The 16433-nt window shown below is 50.4% G+C and overlaps 1 protein-coding gene across 1 annotated transcript in view; it reads left to right on the top strand.

Annotated features, from left to right (window-relative positions):
- Ulk4 (unc-51 like kinase 4) overlaps positions 1–16433 on the top strand; it is a 280600-nt gene that overhangs the window by 147358 nt on the left and 116809 nt on the right. Inside the window, exon 32 of the mRNA XM_051140405.1 lies at positions 14475–14641. Coding sequence (XP_050996362.1) covers positions 14475–14641 — 167 coding nt within the window. The remainder of the gene's footprint in view (positions 1–14474; positions 14642–16433) is intronic.

Raw genomic sequence — 16433 nt, 5'->3', positions numbered from 1 at the left:
AGAGGCAAGGTGCCTCAGTGCCCAGCTTTATAGGAACAACAAAGCAAGACTCCATGAGGAAGCCCAGGAGGAAGAGTGGCCTGCACCACCCCCCTCCAACCTCAAGAATACAAATAGCTGGCAAGAGCAGGCTACAGGAGGAAGGGCAGGCTACAGGAGGAAGGGCAGGCTACAGGAGGAAGGGCAGGCTACAGGAGGAAGGGCAGGCTACAGGAGGAAGGGCAGGCTACAGGAGGAAGGGCAGGCTACAGGAGGAAGGGCATGCTACAGATTAGGCGTATTTGGGCCACCATCTGAGGTCACAGGGCATCACAGTGGTCAAGTCACAGCAGCAGAGCTTGAGGCCGCTGTCACATCACAGCCAATCAGGAAGCAGAGAGTGATGAGCATTTGTGCTCAGCTTCATTTCTTCTTTTTGGCCAGTCCAGGACCCCGTCCCAGGGCCATTGCTTTTAGGGTAGGTGTTTGTCCTGATGTTCTGTGGCTGCGACCTTGGCCAACCAACTTATAAAAGAAACATTTACTTGGGGTTTTGTGTGCATTTTTAGAGGGTGAGTCCATGACCATCATAGCAGGGAGCGCGTGGTGCAGGCAGCAGGCGGCAGGCAACAGGCAGGCATGGTTCTGGGGCAATAGTTGAAAGCTTGTATCTTATCCATAAGTTGCAGGCAGAGAGAGTAAGCAAGATTGGGCCTGGTGTTGTGGACTTTTGAAACCTCAAATCCCACTCCCACCAGTGACATCTCCAGCAAGGCCACACCCCCTAATCCTTTCCAAACAGTTCTACTAACTGGGGACCAAGCATTCAAACATATCATCCTATGGGGACATTCTCTGACAAGCACCCTAGATGTCCCATCTCTGTTAACCTCACTACACAGTCTCTCCCAGGCGTGCTGCAAAGCTGAGTGATCCCACACAGACGTGCTTGGAGGTTTGTCTACTAGGGGACTGCAGACTCCACCAAGCTGACAGTTGGGAGGAAGGGGGTATAAAGTCCAGGCTGTAGACGGAGTTCAGTGTCTGCAGACAGAACTGTAGGCTCTCCTGGGCTTGGCTGCCTGGGTACCACCTCTCCTTCTTCTGTCTGCTAGGGAGTCAGTGAGGAAGTCAGTACAGGAGTTGGCCTGGACAGTCAGTGCCAGGCCAGAGAAGTCCAGCCCTGGGTGTGGAGACGGGCATCCCCTGGCCCTGGGCCAGTGCCCACGACTAGAGCATCAGACCTGTCTGACAGGTGGAAAGCCTTGGTTCTACCCATACAGTGGCATACTGGCACCTCTTGAGGCTGCACTGCCCTCATGCTGTCCATGGAGGTGTGGCTTTAGTTCTGCCACTGTGCTGTGCTGGTCAGAGTCGGGGCTGCACTCTGGGTGGGACCCCAGTGCTATGGCATTGCTTTCCAGTCTCAGTCTCAGAAAGCATCATGTGGAGTCATCATCCCCTTGTGGGGTGAAGAGGGAGGGACAGTGACTCCTTGCTAAGCTCAGGTCCAGACAGATCCACAGTGACTGATCACAGGCTGGGGACTTGGGATGTCAGTGCTGTGCCACTTTGCTTCCGGTGACTCAATAGCATGACGTGAACTCAAGATATGAAGGTTCTCGCTTTGGCCCTTTGGGCCCTTTGTGCATCGAATTTTAGGATTTGTCTCCAACTCTGTAAGGAGAGCCTAAGTGAGCCTCCTGGCGTGGATGTTGGGAGCTGAGCTGCGTTCCCTGCTGGAACAGCAAGCTCTCCTAATCTCTGCGCCATCTCCAGCCGGTGTGATCTTTGTTCAGTGTTGGCTTGGACTTGCTAACAATCTGTGGAGTGGATTTCCATCTGTGTCTGTCTGGATAAAATTCTGCAGTCTCTGCGTTTTCACTGTGTCCTTGTCAGTCTTCTGTAGAGGACAGTGACCATCTCACTGGTCCTGCCTCACAGGGAGTTTGGTTTTGGAGGGCATTGTCTCATAGGATGGTTTGGGGGACAATGCTCTTTTCCTTACTTGGTTTTTTATATTGATAGTTAATGTTGGCACAGACAGCCTTGCCAATATGCCCCTTTCTCTGCCTTCAGGGCCAATGTGTCCTCCAAGTGTAGCTGTTGTAAATCCCATTTGCAGTGGGTGCATATCTCTCTGTTTGTATCTGGGTCTCTGTATGTGTATGTGCATGCAACCGCAGGAGTATAGCTGTAATTAAGAGCCATGCTAGTCCTTTTCTCTAAGATTTATTCTCTCTCTCTCTCTCTCTCTCTCTCTCTCTCTCTCTCTCTCTCTCTCTCTCTCTCTCTCTGTGTGTGTGTGTGTGTGTGTGTGTGTGTGTGTGAGATACCTGTGTAGGCGTTGGTGGAAGCCAGAAGAAGGCGCTAGCTCCCGTGGTCTGGAGTTATAACTGGTTGTGATGAGTGCTGGGAACTGACCTGGGGTCTTCCGCAAGAGCAGCCATTGCTTTTAACAACTGAGCCATCTCCCCAGCTCAGTGCTGGCTCATTGTAAATTACAACTTTTGACTAGACTGAAAATTACATAGACATGAAATGTTATCTTTAAATATATGTTTGTGCTTTGCATCTCTAGACTTAAGTACAACTCTGAATCAATGTGATATATTCAAATATGAGGCAAAGCTACAGTAAGCGTTTCTACAGGTCTTGTCTTTCCCCCTCTGAGAGCCGTCATGTATGAGGGGGCGTGGCTAGCTTCTCTGAGGTCATTGAGGGGGGAGTTGTCTACAGAGCATCTTCCTTTGCAGCCATTGCATTTAATTACCAGCTGATCAGGCTCTGATGGGAAATGAGTTTAGGAATCTGTATTGGTCAGAGGCCTGAGCACCTCATAGACTAGAGATTAATTTCCGGTCGCTCATCATTCAGGCTTGTTTTGTTTGGTTGTTGAGAACTGGCCAGTTGCAGCCCCTGTCAGACCTGGATGAACCAAAGGCCACTTCCTAGCAGCACGTGCTGTCAGGAGAAGACTGGCAGCCACTGCCTGTGTGGTAGGAATGTCAGGTAGGGGCGTGACAGGAGGGCCGGCTTGGTGACAGGCAAGTGTGGTATACAAGGCCAGTGTCGAGGCCTCTCTTCTCATGAGCACATCTGAGTGTAATCATGGGGGGTAGGAGGGAAAGAGAGAGAGAATGAGGGGTCAGCCATGCCATCCCGTAAGTGACAGGTGTTCTCTGGCCATCTGACTGTTCCTGTCTTAATTCAAAAGAAACAGAATATTTAATATTTCTCTATTTCTGTGACAGGTGAGATTGTTGTTTGTTTTTGTGGACTCCAACATAAGTGTAAACTATTGCTGAAAATAAAAACGACAACAGCAACATAGGTTCAGTTAGTATTTCTAGGACTTTAAGGCCTATCAGATATTTCTAATACAAATGCAGCCCCCACACAGTATATCTGTCTGTCATTTCAGTATGTTGAAATGTCAGATAGGGCTGGAGAGGTGGCTCAGAGGGTAAGAACACTTGTCTGTTCATCCGAAGGTCCTGAGTTCAATTCCCCAGCAATCACATGGTGGTTCACAATCATCTATAATGGGATCTGGTGCCCTCTTCTGGTACACAGTGTACATGTAGGCAGAACATTGTATACATGATAACAAATAAATCTTTTAAAAATAAATAAATAAATAAATAAAAAGGAAAAAAGAAATGTCAGATAACAGTGACCAGGCTCCCACTGCCTTTTCAAAAGCCACCCACACGAAGCCATCTAAGTGTGAGCCGGCAGTCTCTCTGTCGGTGTTCGCCAAAGGCCTTGTGCCTACATTTTGTTTTGTTATTAAAAGAGAAAGAAAAAACTGCTTCGGATAGGGGCTGGAGCAGCTAAGATGGCTGATAGGGGCTGGAGCAATCGCCCAGCAGCTCGCACGGCCCTGTTCTTGCAGCTGAACCGAGTTTGACTTCCAGTACCCAGATAGGTAGCTGACAACCACTTAGCACTCTAGCTCCAGGGATCAAACACTGTCTTCTAATCGCCATGCACAGACAGACAGCCCCATTTCCCCCTTTCTGCTAAATCTCTAGTCATGATTCACAGAAAACAAACACATGCATTGTGGACATATTTGACTTTCATCCAGCTGGCCATGGCCTGTTTCCCAACCTAACCTTCCTCCTACCTTGCTTTAGACTGCGTCACTTCTACAGCCTTCCCTGTGCTGAGTCCACCCCCACCATCTTTGGTCCCTTCCTCCCACAGAGATGCATAATGCACTTTTTTGCTTTGGAACATCCATGAGTTTTTGTCTTAGGGTTGGGTTACTTTGTCATGACCATGTTTTCTATGTCTGTCCATGTTTATCCTCCGCTGTGTGATGAAGCCGCATGACTTCCTGTCTCTCCCTGTTCTCCGTCTTTTCTTTGTCGTAGGTTGCATTTCCTTGTTTTGGGGCTTATGCTCTTTTTGCTTCTCAGGTGGTCACTCTGGACCGTGCTGCGCATCTGAATTCTGCTCTACACACAGAATGCCAAGTCTCCCAGAGCTGTCCATTAATTGTTAGGAGGCTCAGCTTGATTTCTTTCAAGGCTCATTTTAAATTCCTGCTGCCTCAGCTGGGTTAATAAGGAGTGGCGTTTGGGTCTTAGTTAAATGCTCAGGAGTCCTTAGCAAAACCTCCCCTCGGGTTGTTAGAACTTGTCTCCCATCTGTGTGAGATCGTGCACTTCCATGAGACTCCGGCTTTTGGGGACCTTGCAGGGACAATCTCTATAGCGTGTTAGCTAGAGACTTTGGGGAGCATCTTGCAGGACTCTGAGTGGCTCTTCATCCCTCCACCTTCAACCTCCCAACTCCTCAGCAGATTAACGCCAGCCCCAGGTCCTGAAAGAGGAAGACAGAGCAAGCACTCTGCTCAGGCCCCAACTGGGAAAGTTCTCCTAGACCAGAAGCTGCAGACGTGAAAGAGCTAGACCCACGTTCCCTCAGGAGTCAGAGCCCAGGGAGCTTCCCGTCTCACGTTTGAGGAACTCTTCTCTCCTGTGCTTGGTCTGGGGTTAACATCACAGGTGGTAGGGCTTGTGCGCACCAGTTACGACAACAACTAGAATTAACATCATGTCTGACAGAGGTCTGCTGTGTGCCTGTTTGTGAGAGTCATAACATCCCTCTAACTATCACTCCTGTCTTCTGTCTGTTTTTCCTGCTGCCGAACTCCCAGACATTTACCTAACATGGGTGCCAGCTGTTGAGGACTGGTTAACTCAGAAACCTGTGCACTGAGTTCCTTCTGTGTCCCAAAACCATGGTTCTTGCTGTCGAGCTCGGAAAGGACCTTCCTCGGTTTGAGTGTGTGTTCACGATTACAGGTGTGTTTGCTTCTATAGCTGCCCTTTCTGTGAGGAGCTTGCAGTCCAGCTGGGAAGAGATGTCTCACCTGAGAGGATGGTGTTGCGTGCAGAGGGGGTGGGGCTGAGGGGAGCCAAGGCTGTGGTGGTGGAGGGAGGTGAGCCTGGGGCTGCACAGAGCAGTGGGAACAGGGCACCTCCGTGTGATGGGTGACCAAGGGAGGCAGTGGCTGGAGGTGTGCCACAGGTAGGCATGCAGGGGTGAGTGCCGGGCCGGGCTCGTTCTCAACCAGGTGACTGCTGGCGTGGTGCTCAGGCTATGGCAGGCAGGGGTGGTATACTGTGGTGGTGAATGAAACATTGTGCCAGGAGTGAGACTCACATGGCTTGACCTTCTGAGCTGTTTGGAGGACTTGCTCTATGTTTAGAGGACATCCACTTAATGACCCTGAGGCAGCAGGCCAAGTGTGTGAGGTCATCACTGCCCCTGCATGCCCCCAGTCCTCAGAAGTCACCATGGCCCTCCCTCTGCTTCCAGAATGGTCTCCCCAGCCAGCTAGCACTGAGCATCCAGAGCCCAGGAAGACAGCAAAACATAGCTGGGTGCTGAGTACCGATCCTGTCCTCTGTTCTTAGTCTGCATCTTTGGGAAAGCGAAGCCATAGACTGATTTGTAAAGGTGAAAAAAAAAAAAAATCGATTGTGTGCTTGTTCACAGTCAAGGAAGGAATGGTGGGTTTTTTTCTTCTTCAAGGCAGGGCTGCTAAGTGTCAAACCAGAGCCCTTTTCAAGCTAGGCAGGTGCCCCACTACTGAGTCCCACCCCCACCCCCACATTAAGACGATTAAGACTGTGCTGTAAGCAAGCACCAAGGCTGAAAGGCACGTTTGCTGGAAGGGAAGGGGAGGTGGGGGAGGTGAGGTGACTTCCAGGGCAGGGACTCCTTATAGGACAGGGGGAGGTTGCAGGAAACCAGAGATGGAGCCTAGCTGTGAGGAGAAGGGACAGGGCCCCTCCTGCGCAGAGGCCTCCGGGAAGGAGGAGGTGAGGTGCCATCTTACAGCTTCATGTTTTCCACCTGGATCATCCAGCTGTGGGAGCCAGCACTACGGTGTCCTGCAGGCAGCACTCCCTGTATCTGCCCTTCAGTGTAGACTCTGAAACTTTCTTTAAAAGTGTGACACGCCAGGGGAAAGTGTGAGCAGGTAGGAAGAGTTTCTCCTGCTTTTGGGGGGGAGGGGGATCAAGCCGAAGCCTTGCAGTGAGCTAATTAAACTTCCAGCCACAGATTTAAAAATTGCTTCAAGTTCTGTCAATCATTCCTTTTGATTTTTTGAAAGATGTAAAATATCTGTATGTTTTCTGATCAGCCAAGCAATGCATATTCATTATAAAAATTTAAATAATGCGGACGTACATGAAGGTAGAGGTGAGTCACTCCTAGGGGTGACCCGCACACTACATCTCCATGCGTGGAGAGCTTACCAAGCAGCCTGAGGGCGTGAAGACAAATAGGACTGAGTCTCCCAGCTTCCCTGTCTCAGGTCGCACTTGAACCTGCAGAGCAGCACTGTGGGATAAGGACTGAGACGGGCAGATCATGCCCGATCAGGGTATAGACGGATTATGCCCGGTCAGGGTACAGAGAGTGGCAACAGCACAGGGCTCCTCACATGGCCTGTTATAGAAGCAGGACTGTTACTAACGGGAAGCCACTGAAAAGGCAAGAGACATGGGAGACCCTTCTCAGCAAGTGGCCTCTGCTGGGTTTGCCCATGTTGGGTGCCAGAGATGTGTCTCTGTGTTGGTCTACATTGTTTTGTTTATTGTTGTTTTGTTTTTCATTTCTTTTTCTTTTTTCTTTTTGTTTTCTTTTGTTTTTTGAAACAGGGTTTCTCTGTGAAACAGCCCTGGCTTTCCTGGACTTGCTTTGTAGACCAGGCTGGCCTCAAACTCACAGAGATCCACCTGCCTCTGCCTCTCAAGTGCTGGAATTAAAGGCGTGCAACACCATGCCCAGCTGTTTTTCATTTCTTAAGAGTGATTTCCAGTCTCTCCACTCTCCTGAGTAAGTTTCTTTAATGGCTTCTCGAGCACTTTCCATGGAATTGTCATTTGTGTTTCTGTCCTTTACTTATGAGTGGCCCAGCTGTTTGCATTTTCCTTGATTAAGGGCTCTGTTTTTTTTTTTCCTTTGGCCCCTCTGCTCCCTCATAATGAGGCAGAGACCTGTTCCATTTATTAATAAGCTCCAAGCACCATGACTGGGCAGATATTCCTCTATTCTAAGTCTAAGCGAGTCTAGCTGTTTCCTAGTCACAAGCCCTGTTACATACCTTCTAGTCTTGCCCTGGTTGTTCCTGCTCCATCTTTGTCCCCAGAGTGACTTCCCTGTGGTGACCACTTCCTCATGGCATGGCGACCTTCTCTTCTCTCTCTCTACCTGGGACCCCCAGACTGACAACAGAAGTCCTGCCTATGGTCTCCTCTGCCCAGTCATAGGCTCTTCAGCCTCTTTATCATTCAATCAGACATAACTAGGGAGTGATTTTTGCACAACATTGAGACAGGAGATTCCTCCATAGCAGTGACAATACCAGAATGTGTTAGCATTTAGCTCACTGCTGGTTCAGCAATTAACAACATACAGAGACACATGTTACTGCAATGTGAGTGAAGGTCACCTCTACAGACGGTGGGTGGTAATAGACTTTGCACACACACGAGTTACTCTCCTCACCTCTTGAAATGTGGTCCTCTGAAACGTCATTGCCAAATCTGTCCTGTTGTCTTGCACTTGCTGTGACCCTGCCCCTGTCCCCGCCCCTGCCCCCGCCCCAGGCTGGGTCCTTTCTGACTAAGGCTTCAGTCAGGTTGGGCTAGTTCCATGAGGAATGTGAACTGCAGAGGCTTGCCCTAAGGTTGTTACTATTATTTTATTACTATTCAGTGGTGACGTGGTCACACAGCACTGTTTCTTCCTACAGACCCATCTGTCCGTCTCCTGGCTTAGGTGCTAACTCCCCTTTGTCTGCCTGTCCCGGGATGTGGGTCTGCACTCCGTCCCCGGCTGTGGCTTTTCCTTCCTAGGTCGGAATCACAGCATTTTGATTATTATCTCCTGGAAATGTTTCATGGGAAGAAAAACAGCTGCCTACCCTTTTGCACTTATGTTTCAAACAAACCCCAAAGCCTGCTTAAGTCTCTAAAAGGCCCAGGAAGATTCTGAGCTCCTGTAACAATTATATTTGGGTTTGGTTTTATCTGCACTTTCCTTCAATACTCATCTGTTTGCTCAAGCCTCAGGCATCTGACATTTCCTTACATCGGTCTGTGTTTCTCCTCAAATGCATTCCTGAGACATTGGTTAGGGTGACAAGTCACTAGGCCATCCAGGGAGGTTCTCCAGATTGCGTGGGAAGCTTTATACGCTGACGGGTAACGGACACCTCTGGGACTCACATTGCCACAAGTCGTGGTGACGTTACTGTCTGTTTCTGTCGTTTTCAGTTTATCTGCTGCCTGACTTTTCTGTCATCCCAGCAGGGTCTAGAATGGTAGGCAGCAGAGTGGGCCTTTTTTTCTTTGTTCTGGCTGCTGTGGATCAGACATGCCTCTTGCGTCCCCCTGAGAGAGGGCACACGAACAGACCATGCAAGATCTGTGTGCACAGAACTGTGCCATGCAGCCTCAGCTCAGCTGTCCCAGGGAGCCAGGCCACCTCTAGCACACTCGCACAAGTCAGTGAGGCTGTGGCCATGACTGCCAGCCTCTCTCTGCCTGAAGTGCAAACTCAGGCCAGTTTCAGGAAGCCAGATATGTGTGTGTGTGTGTGTGTCCCCTGGCCAGAAAGGAAGGTACCCGGTGACTTCTAGCTTTCTAATGCCCCATCTTCAGTGAGGAGCCTCAGGCCTCTCTGGCCCTTTAGTCTTTGGCTGCTCTGAGACTTGGCTTCCTCACACCAACAAGCTCTCTGAGAGTGACCTTGCTTTGTCCTAACAGCCACTAACTGCCATGATCAATACTGAGCTTCCGGATTGCGCAGGGCTCTGGTCACGGCAGCATACTGGTGACTCAGCACATCAGTGTACCAGTGACTCAGCACCTGCTCCTGCCGTACCTGGCAGGAGCCAGGGCTGCGCAAGCTTTGGCCACGGTGATGCTGTGATGTGCCCGTGCAGCCTTTGTGCCTGAGCAGGAGGACAGATGTTCCTCAGACAAGTGAGCAGCTTGCTTGTGTGTTGGGGTTGAGGTGGGGCCTCCAGGAGATTGAGGAGTCCTGTGTCCTGCTGACAGTGGAAAAATGGGTTCTAGAGTCCAGGAGCCATCGGAGGCCCAGGGCAGGCAGGAACGAGAGCCCCACACCTGCTGTCCTGTATTCAGCCATGTGTGCCCAATTCTGGTTATTCTGCGACTTCATGGGTTCGTTTAGACGTAAATGAGCATGAGGAAGGCTGACCGTCAGATTTTCCCTAAATATTTATTTTTTCCACAAAACAACAACCCAACCCCCCCCCCCCATACACACACACACAAATCTCTGAAAATGCTGCACACTCGCCGCTGGGTGCCTCACTGCAGAGTGTCCGAGGTTTCTCTGCAGCTGCTAGAGCGGCTCCTGCTAAGTAACTCACTGACAATGTCACTGAAGTGACCTCTGCTGTGGCGTCATAGACTATTGTTTACAAGGGGGAAATGAGACCATGTAAACAAGCCTGTTGCAACAAAACAGGCTTGTCTAACCTATACGTGTGTGTGTATACCTGTGTGTGCACATGTCTGTAGGTGTGTACATGAGTGTATGTGTGTACGTGTGTGCATGTGTGCACATGTACGTGCAAAGCACCGTACATTGGAGGCCACTGTACGTGGAGCTAGAGTCACATGTGGTTGTGAGCAGACGTGCGATGCTGAGTGCTGAATTTGGGTCTTCCAGAAGAGCCATGTATACTTTTAGCCACCAGATTCAAGTTTATTTTACATGTTTGCGTAACCAGAGTGCCTCAGGTGCCCTAGCATCCCTCTTGAGGCCCCTCCCCAGCATTTCCACCTTTCTGTTTACGTTTTCAAACACCACCTAGTACTTGTGTTTGGACTTTGGACTTATGGAGCACCCCCCCATCTCCACCCCCCAATCCCCCCTACCCCCTCTCATCCCCCACCCCTATCTCCCACGTTCTGCATTTCTAGTTGCTTAGTTACAGAAAAGCAGCTGACACGGGATGGAGGCCACATGGCCCTTTCTTGGCTTCAGTTTTATCATCTGTAAAGTGGCTGCAGGGATGTGGGTCAGCTGGTAGCCGAGGCTCCTGGAGCAGCAATGGGAAAGAACCGTACAGACTTTGGTGCTAAAGCCCCTCAAGCTGGGATGTCACAATGCCTAACTTTAGGTGTGGGCAGACACTGATTTGTTAACGACAGTCCACATTTAGTGTATGTTTTTATTGAAAATCTATCGACATGTTCTGTGTAGAGTGCCAACAGGTTCAGAGACAGCAATTCATAGGGTTTCTTCTGTCTTCTCAAGTGCATAGAGCTGCTGTTTGGGGCCTGGTTGACGTCCACTTCGCCCTTGTGTTGCCAGCTTTGTCCCCAGCCTGTGGCACTGTTGAGAAGCTGTAAGGTCTTTAGAAGGCTCACCCACTGAGCTGTGAATCCGTCCAGAGACTGGCTGGTTAGTTGGCATCCCACGACCCAGTCACCCTCAGTGCTCAGCATCTGAAGAGTGCTGCGTGCAGGATCAAGCCTGTGCACTCCAGCCTTCCAGGGCTTTCCATACATACCACCTAATATTTGTTTGCTGTTGTCATAGCAACCATGGTGCTAAATGCAGTGTCTAAAACAACAGAGCAGCTTGTTCTTGTATGATTTTGGAGGTCAGAAGCCTGAAGTGTTGAGCAGGCTCCCTTCCGGCCAGAGGCTTGGCTCTGTGCCCTGAAAAACCCAGCAGGGAAGCTTGTGGCAGCCCCGGCTACACTCAGCCATGATCCCTTCTCACCAAACTCCAGTGTATTGCTTCTGAGGTCACAGCCCCTACAACTTTAATGTCTCAGGAGACCCTGGGCCTCACTGAGTCCACCTGGGTCATCCAGGATACTGCCTCATGCTATGTTTGTTAACTCCATCATGTCTCCCAAGAGGTCAGTTCACAGGTCAGGGCATGTTGGAATGATCTAGGCCAAGATGGCTCTGAAACTTTAAGCCTCAGTGGAATGTCACCCTGGCTCCTGTGGCACCACGCCGCTTGTTACCCCGGGGCCTGGCAGGCTGGGTGCCCTAGGACACTCTGACATAGAACCCCACAGCTCACCAGTGTTTCATTCATACCCTACCATGGGGCCCATGGCAGGCACCACCAAGGTCACCCTCTGCTTTCTACTGAAGCAGGGTTAGGCTGGGTGTGGTGGTACGTACCAGAAATCCCGGCTCTGGAAAGGCAGAGGCAGGAGGATCACAAGTTTGAGGCTCGCAGCTTCTGTTTGGTGAGTTCCGGGCTGCTCACAGCTATGTAGAGTGATCTTTTCTCAAAGACACATAGAAGGAAGGGATGGAGGATGGAGAGGAGTGAGGGGCAGGAAAGGAAAGAGGAGGAGGAAAGAGGAAAACGAGGAATAAAAAGAGAGGAAAGAAGGAACGGGAGAAAGGCTGGAAGGTAGGAAGGAAGGAAGCAGGTAGGGAGCAAAGGAGGGAATGGAGGGGAAAGGGGGAGGGCTCTAGTTAGGGCTCTTGCTGTGGCAGCTCTTATAAAGGAAACAGTTCAGAGGTTTGCATTCATCGACATCACGGTGGGAAGCATGGTGGCACACAGGCAGATGCGGTGCTGGAGAGGTAGCTGGGAGTCCTACGTTTGGGTCGGCAGTCAGCAGGAAGAGAAAGACCCACGCTAGGCCTGGCTCGAGCTTCTGAAACCTCAAATCCTGCCCCCAGTAATCGCCCAAAAGGCCACGCCCACTCTGGCCAGGCCACGCCCACTCTGGCCAGGCCACGCCTCCTGCTGGTGCCTGTCCCTGAGACCCTATGAGGCTATTTGTATTCAAACCACCACAAAGGGACTGGGAGAAGAGATGGCTTAGCCCATAGCCTGTGGCTTCTGCCGTAAGGCACCCGCCTGTCTGTAGAAAGAGCAACTCCACCTCTTCCTACAGAGGCAGACGGTACTAAGCCCCAAGGGCGGTGACCATAGTTTTGCAAGAGGAGAGAGGGCTCAGTGGGTAAGAGCACTGGCTGCTCTTGCAGAAGACCTGGGTCAATTCCCAGAACACAAGGTGACTTACACCTCCCTGTAACTTCAATTCCAGGGCATGTGGTGCCCCAGACACTTGCAAGCACACGATGTGCTTGGTTACATGCAAGCAAAATACCCCACATATGAACATTTAAAAATGAAAATAAAAAATAATTGTTATTCTAGTACATAACCTGTGGGCTGGGGAATGCTAGAATGCTTGCCACATGCCTTTACAGAGTAACTTGGTGTGTGTGTGTGTGTATGCACACACACACACACACACACACACACACACACACACATATATATATATATATATATATATATATATATATATATATATATTGAAGCTTCTTGGCAGTTGTATCTGGCTTTGCCACAGAGCTACAACTCTGAAGGAAGCCTGTGTGGTTTGGATAAAACTTACCCAAATTTGTATCACCTTTAGTGATAAAATTGTTGCCTTTGCATTTGTTGGGGAAACTTGCTGTGTTGGCTGGGAGCAGCACCTCACACCATGTGGAAGAGACCGGAAGCTTCACAGGCTGTGCTTGGCCAGGCTCTCACCCACCTAACGATCTGGGGCTCGGGGCAGGTACATTGTGGGTTCAGTAGAATTGGCCTTCTGGGGAGTCCGTGGTTCTTTCCCAGGTGCCCCTGTGTGTAAGATTTTTGAAGGTTGGCTTTCCTCATTGAGAACATGCAAGTCTGCGTTGCTCTGGTTCTCACAGTCCTTGTCACATTTATGTTGCCAACATTATTTTCTCTTGTTGCTTCTGACTCAGTTATGTAAACTGAGAGCATAGTGCTGAATGCAGTAACAGTAAAGACACAAAAATAGCTGCACAGCAGCATGAGGTGAAACGCTTGCTTTGACTACACCACACCAAGAGCAGATAGTGTGAGGTAACAGAGAAAACAGGGGAGAAACCTAGCTCATAAATTAGGGTTTTCTTAAATTGTAATTAATCGCATTGTTTAAACGCATGAGAAAAATTTGCTGGTGTTGTCTCCTGGAACCCCGCAGCTGTTAGTAGCCTCTCGAGAGGCTCAGCAACTGGATCTACCCTATTCCTGATTGGCTGGACTGAAGAACTGACTCTGGGAGCTTGTGTGCAGCATGTGTGTTTGGCCAAGCCTACTCGTGTGCATGTGTTTCTGAGTATGGTTTGGGGACCTCTTGCCTTAAGGGGCCCCTGGTGGTGTTAGCTCATCTGTGCAGCTGCTGTGCTGTCCCCTGGTCCTCATCCACCACCCATGGCTCTTACAGTCTCACACACACACACACACAACATGACCCCTGAGCCTTAGGGGAGGGGCGTGGTACAGATGCCCCATGTAGGGCTGTGCATCCCACCATCTCTTGTTCTTTGTACCTTGACCATCTGTGGGTCTCCATAGCAACTGACATCCATGGCAGAAGGCAGTTTCCCCGCTGAGAGCTGAGGCATCAAGAAGAGACACTGTGAGAGCATGCACAGCTCCAGCCAGAGCACGTCTGGAGCCGGGGGAGGGGGGGCAACCAATAAATAGCCTTAGAGAGTCAGTTTCAAGACTATTGCCCCAGGTACGTGGACCGCATGCCTGGGAGGCCACACATCCAGGAGTGTATGAGCAGCAGCAAATTGGACTTGATCAGTTAAAACAAAAAGATAAAACATTAGTGAGTAGGAAAGGGAGTGGAGAGGAGCTGGGGGAGGGGTGACTAGGACCAAAGCACAGTGTGTGACATTCTCAAAGAACAGGAAGGAAGGAAGATGATCTCTTGGCTCATTCCAGGCTCCTGCACAGGCGCAGAGGGCTTGAGGGTGAAGGTTAGGGTTGGCTTCATTTTAAGCAAGTTTCCCAAAGAAACAGGGTAAGCACCATGCACGGTTCATGCCACACTGCATCACAGTGCCCTGCCAGGTCTCGTGCCATGTTATTTTTATTTTCTTATGACGAATACTCTTTCTTTCTTCCACCATCAGGACTTGTTGGTCACGTGTGCAACATGTTCACAGAAACTGCCACGCTGTGCTTGGATGGGGGCAATAAAAGCAACACGGAGCCAGCGGCCACACTGCTGGCCTCGCTGCTGGATATCCTGCTGGGCATGCTGACCTTCACTGCGGGAGTAGTGCGGCAGGCTCTGCAGGTGAGTCACCTCCCAGCCAGGGTGCTGCCTCTTCCTCCAACGTGGCTTTGTTTGAAAAGAGTGTGTGCTTTGGATGCAGCCTGCCCAGACCACGTGAGGTGGCGGACATGCTCAAGGAGAGCAAATTGGGTCACACATCTTAGCAGAAGGCAGGAAAGGCATGGTGGACAAGGCCTGGGAAAACCACTCATGTGAGGGCGGCTTTAGCTTTGGGTACATTCTGTGGTTGGCCAGGCAGTGAGCAGATGTCTTTGTTCACCTCCCAGCTGAGCATGCTGGGAGCGATGGGTGGTTACACCCATGTCACACATGTGTGTTCAACAGGAAGCTGAGCATGCTGGTAGCAAGGACTGGATGGTTGTACACACGTTACATGTGTGATCTACAGTAGTTACTTTACTCATTCTTCTCATAACACACCCGGTAAAACCGTTTAAGGAAGTGCTGCTTTTGCCCACAGTTAGAAGGATGTAGTCTGTCACGGTGGCCAGGCATGGTGGCTGACGTTTCCACTGCGTCAGCAGTGACGTATCAGACAGACATAGATGCCAGCACCCATCTTGCCTTCTCCATTTTTATTCAGTGTTGGCTCCCAGCTCATCAGTTGCCTTGCACTTCTAGGCAGTTCTAAGTCATGTCAAGCTGGCAGCAAAGGTTAAGTATGACAGGCGCATCTGTCTGTCTGTCTGTCTGTCCATCCGTCTGTCTGTCTGTCTGTCTGTCTGTGGCTGCATGTATTCCACATATCTTCATTCTCTCGCATCCTGAGTAAATGATGAGAAACGCTCAGGACTATGAGGCAAGTCTGCGCCTGGAATGTTCTCACAGCCACGGACGGTGTAAATTGGCCACGAATATGACTGTGTCTGCACTGTGCTCCAAAAGGGAGGTGTGTGTGTGTGTGTGTGTGTGTGTGTGTGTGTGTGTGTGTGTGTGTGTGTGGTGTGTGATGGGTGTTCCCTGGCCCATTTCATTTGGTGCTCACTGACCACATGAGTCATGCGATGCTCAGATCAGGAGCACGGCACACCGCGAAGGCCACTTCACTGGTGAGATGACCGAGTCATGTATCAGATGGCCCCTCTTGGCTCGGATGGAAGCAGGTGTCTCCCGCTCTTTTCCTGCTCCACCCCCACGTGTCTCTTTAGATAGCGCTGTTCTCACTGCTGCTTGCAGGGTGGTGTTTTGAGAAGTTCTTTAAGATGTAGCCTCGAGCTGCTGCAGGTGCCTTGATGACCACAGTATGTGGAGGATTATGAATGAAAGGATTAGATTAAAGAAAAAGATCAGTTTACAAACTCCAGGACAGTAGAGGTGCTCTTTTCAATTCCAGGTAATTAAGTGGATGAGACACTCGGGATTTTAAAAACTAAAGCTCCCCAACACAGACTGTTTCCTAAGTCTCCCCGGATTGGCCACACTCCTGCAAGACATAGCCATTTTGTTTTTTCACAGCCGTCGACCCCATTGTCCGCTCACCGTCATCTTCCTCAGTCCTCACAGGACAAGCTGGGGTTGCTCTCCAGGGTGACTGCTGACTTAGAGCTCCATCTTCAGGAAGTGCAGTCCTCAAGGCTGTGAGAGGAATGAGTTGAGGACAGGAGCGGGTGCCCCTCAGACGGGACTCTGCCCACCCCAGGCCGAATGCTCGCACACCGGGGAGTTGCCCTTGCTGCTTTCAAAACCCTGCACCCTGGGGCTCTGCCCGGCAAGCCAGTGTCTGCATCACATGGAGCTTCTTAACAGGGGGGAGTGGAAGGGTGCCAGTGAAGGTTAGAGTCTGTGAAGGTCA

The sequence above is a fragment of the Acomys russatus genome, chromosome 32, assembly GCF_903995435.1.
Source record: "Acomys russatus chromosome 32, mAcoRus1.1, whole genome shotgun sequence".
Lineage (NCBI taxonomy): Eukaryota > Metazoa > Chordata > Mammalia > Rodentia > Muridae > Acomys > Acomys russatus.
Note: the sequence above shows the minus strand (reverse complement) of the source record. Positions and strands in the feature narration are given on the sequence as shown.